The sequence below is a fragment of the Vigna unguiculata genome, chromosome 2, assembly GCF_037176805.1.
Source record: "Vigna unguiculata cultivar grain cowpea cultivar isolate G323 ecotype 2 chromosome 2, ASM3717680v1, whole genome shotgun sequence".
Classification (NCBI taxonomy): Eukaryota; Viridiplantae; Streptophyta; class Magnoliopsida; order Fabales; family Fabaceae; genus Vigna; species Vigna unguiculata.
Genome location: NC_140793.1, coordinates 4,750,346 through 4,754,408, shown reverse-complemented (window position 1 = coordinate 4,754,408; position 4,063 = coordinate 4,750,346). Strand labels below are relative to the sequence as shown.

General features: G+C 26.8%; 1 protein-coding gene across 1 annotated transcript; it reads left to right on the top strand.

Moving 5' to 3' along the window:
- Positions 1-815: 815 nt before the first annotated feature.
- Positions 816-3,801, top strand: LOC146888230 (DNA-directed RNA polymerase III subunit 1-like). Its single transcript, XM_085670018.1, has 6 exons — positions 816-941; positions 1,539-1,752; positions 1,882-1,969; positions 2,063-2,216; positions 3,118-3,228; positions 3,703-3,801. The coding sequence occupies exons 1-6, from the start codon at positions 816-818 to the stop codon at positions 3,799-3,801; spliced, it is 792 nt and encodes a 263-aa protein (XP_085526144.1).
- Positions 3,802-4,063: the final 262 nt, after the last annotated feature.

Genomic DNA, 4,063 nt, shown 5'->3' with positions numbered 1-4,063 from the left:
AAATCAGACTCGTGTAAAAAATATAACATAAACTCTGACAACAAATAGTGATACACAAACACTTTGACTAAGTTTACACTAGTTATATGGTTAAGTTTTAATAAAAATAATAATAAAAATATTTTTTAAAATTACTATTCAAAATCTATTTTACAGGTTAATTTTTTTTAGATTTTAAAACGTTGGATTTAGTTTATAAATTTTTTATTAATAAATTAAATTTCTTTTCATGGAAATTTTGGTTGAAATTTACTAGGACTATAAGGTTTAATAATAAGAATTTATTTTATTGAAGAAAGATCTGCATAGCTTTTACAGAAAAATTAAATGAAAAGCAACTTTTTAAGTTTTATTTAAAAAGAAAAAGAGAAGATTATTTTCAATTCAAAGTATAGGATTTCGGATTTAGAGTTTTAAAATTTTCACTTGTTTATTTTTATCTGATTATATATATTTTATCTAAATTAAATATTATGCTAATAAATCACTTGAAAAATCTATTATTTGATGATTTTATAAATATTCTATCTATTCAATAAATTAGTCGGAAAATGTATAAAGATCTTATTATACTTTAATTTAAATGATAAACAAATAATTTAAAAAAAAACAAATGTTAATAAAATTTAAAAATATTATATTATGATAAAATAAATATATAGGTGTATATTAATAGTTTATTATTGATATGGTTTAAGCTTTTGAAGAACCTAACATTGCTTTCTTACCGAAATTTTGTTTGTTTTCAGCTGCGAAACAATTTATGCAAACGAAAACATGGCGAGATTCCGTTTGTTGATTTTGGAGACCTTTTAATGGCTTCTGTTCTCATAACCAGTAAAGATATATTTTATGATCGTTTTAGGTTTACACTTATTGTTTGCTCCTACATACACCATCGCATTGATTTTGTTGATTTGCCAACTCCTGCAATTCTTAAGGTCAGACTCCAGCTTATTAATGTCACATGCATTTACTCATTTTCCGTTCTCTCAGTTTTCAGGAAGGAATACAAGTGTCTAGTAATTTCTTTTTGGAAAATTATAAAGTTTTGTTCACAATGACAATACACATCTCATAATATTTCAATAGGTAAAAAAAAGTTTCAAATGACTTGAAAAGAGAAAAAAATGTTTTGTATATATTAAAAAATAAATTTTATCAAATTTTATTAAAAAAATTTGTCAAAATATCATAATCCTTTTTTTATAAAGTTGAATCTCTTTCGTACTTTTTCTCTAGTAAATATATTTTAAAATACAAATATTATTTTATTTATGTTGTCATTCATCAAATAATTTCAATATAGCATGAACTCGTATGAATCAGACATTAAGATCAATTTTTGCCTCTGATATCTTCTTCTTTTGATATACATAATTGTTTCATTTTTACTTAACATTCGCTTTAGACTCACACGTATTCTCACCATGTGAACATATTTGAGGTTCAAACAGTTTTTGTTGGCAGGAATGATAACGATGTTTCAGAATGGGATATTCATTTTAGTAATTTATGTAGTTCATGATTGTTTGCAGCCTGTTGAACTTTGGAGTGGTAAGCAGCTATTTAACATTCTACTGCGAGCACAAGCGAATGTGGGAGCCTGTGTTGATCTTACTGTTGAGGAGGAAACATACACAAAGCTTGATGACAAGAAAAGAGAAGTGAAAACACTGTGTCCGAATGATGCCTTTGTTTACTTTCGTAACAGTGAGTTGATATCTGGTCAAATTGGAAAGGCTACTTTGGGTTAGTTACTGTAAAATTAACTTCCTTCTATTTCCTTTAATATTACTACATGTTTTTGTTTTTTATAACTGCACATAAACTTAGATTCTCAATTGTATATGTTTGGATAAAATTAATACTGAGGTGCAGGAAATAAGGAAGGACTGTTCTCTGTGATACTGAGAGACTGTAAAGAAGATGCAACTGCATCCTGCAAGAATCGTTTGGCTAGATTCAGGTAAAGTGTTTGCTTTATTGGTAGACGAAATATTTGAATTCAAAACCATATTTTTTATTGATTAGTATTTTGCATTTGGATGGTTGGATTTAGGAGCTTCACAAAACATGATGATTTTCAACAACAAAAGATGCTGACTGAAAAGACACATGAAATACGTTCAGACATTTATAGGAAATACGAAGAGCTTGTCTGTGTTGGCCATCAAAGCCTTTCTGATTTCCCTAAAAGTCCAAAACACTCTGATGTATGTTCTGTTCTTAATAACACGTTCAACTCCATCTTCGATCATTGTTGTTACCTTAAGTTGTTTTCTTGTTGATTTAGATTAGCTTTCCTATTTTCTTGGTTTGCTTTTTTTATCATGATCCCGTGATTCATTCATGATTTAATTTACATTTGTTCACTATTAGTGTAATTGAGACCAGCGATTCATGTTTCATATATATCACTTTGTAACATGTCACAACAGATGGGCAAAAGCATCAAGTAACTTTTTTTCAAAATTATTGAAATGAGCATTTTTGAAAAAAAAAAATTATAGAAATGAAAGTTCATGTGAATTATGTACAATTTTATTTTATTTTTAAGTTGATAGTTCTTTATATTCCAAACTAAAATCATGTCAAGATGACACTCAATTTTAGTCATGGCTGATATGAATTTAATTTAAAATGTTCTTAATTAAAATTGTATTATCTTGACAAAAGTTTTACTTTAAAAATGCTTTATTTCGAAATTGTGTCATTCTAACACGATTTGATTTTTCATGGTAAAAATCGTACTACATTGACATGACTCATTGATTTTTGTAACTTCTTTAAAATTGTTCATCTCAGATAATTTTTTTAAAAAAATTGCACCTGAATAGTGCTTTTGCCCGGTATAACATTTAAAATCACTCCTGTATGCATACAACTCTATAATTACAGCAAAGTTGTTCAACCATTTGTTGCAGAAAATGGCTCTAAAGATCATTATGTTGCTTAGTTTTAGAATATGGAAGGTGCTTTAGGCTATGAAGGTGTTAGAACATACTGGTTAGTGCTACATTGGTATAATTGATAGAAGTATTAGGTCATTACGTGAAAATATCAATCTTGTTGAATATCTTAACATTGAATATTGTTGTGCTGATCTTGGTGCAGGCTAAAGGTTTTGTTGTTAACCCCTTTTACCGTGGATTGTCGGTTACTGAGTTTTTCTTCCATTCAATGAGAGCGCGAGAAGAGCTTCTTGATAATATATATAGCAGAAAGGTTCTTATTTTGAATTTGAATAAATTATGCATCATATATTATTCTTAATTTAACAAATTAATTCAATTATATGAACTATTAAGACCAGGTAATATCTCTAGAGTAATTGATGGCATATGAATCAAGGCTACTATTACTTGTTTGTCACTTGGATATGAAACTCAAAAGAAACACTTCACCAAGTCTTCACTAATTTATTTTCATACAAAAGTCATCTAAAATATTTTCTCAACAATAAAATAAAAGTTTCTTAATAAAACATAATATAAGTTTTACATACGGTTTATTAAGAAAAATGTTTTACCTGATTCTCATGCGAAAAAAAATAGGTTTATAATTTATGTTTAAATCAAAATACAATTTTCTTAAATAGTTTAAAAGAATATATATATATATATATATATATATATATATATATATATATATATTTAACCTTTTTTTATTATTTTTTTCTTCTAACTGTGTCTTTTGCAGGTTGAAAAACTGAGGAGAGATGATGGCATGGATCAAGCAGGCTTGGAAGAAAGAAATGGAAAACCACTCAATCACTTTCTATTTTTATGCTTACATTAATTTGTTCTAAACTACTTTATGTTACTAATTTGTGTAAGCACAATGTCTTTTCTCAATTCAACAAGTGATTGCCACTCTAACTATATGCTCAAAATGTTTATGAAATTTTTCTAATTACAAACAATTAACCATTGAAAATATATTTTTAAAACAATAAATTTCATTTAATTATAAAAATGATGAAATTAAATAATGAAAAGACAATGAAAACAAGGTAACAATGAATACTTTCGCGACAATTTTAAATCATCACTAAATGGTT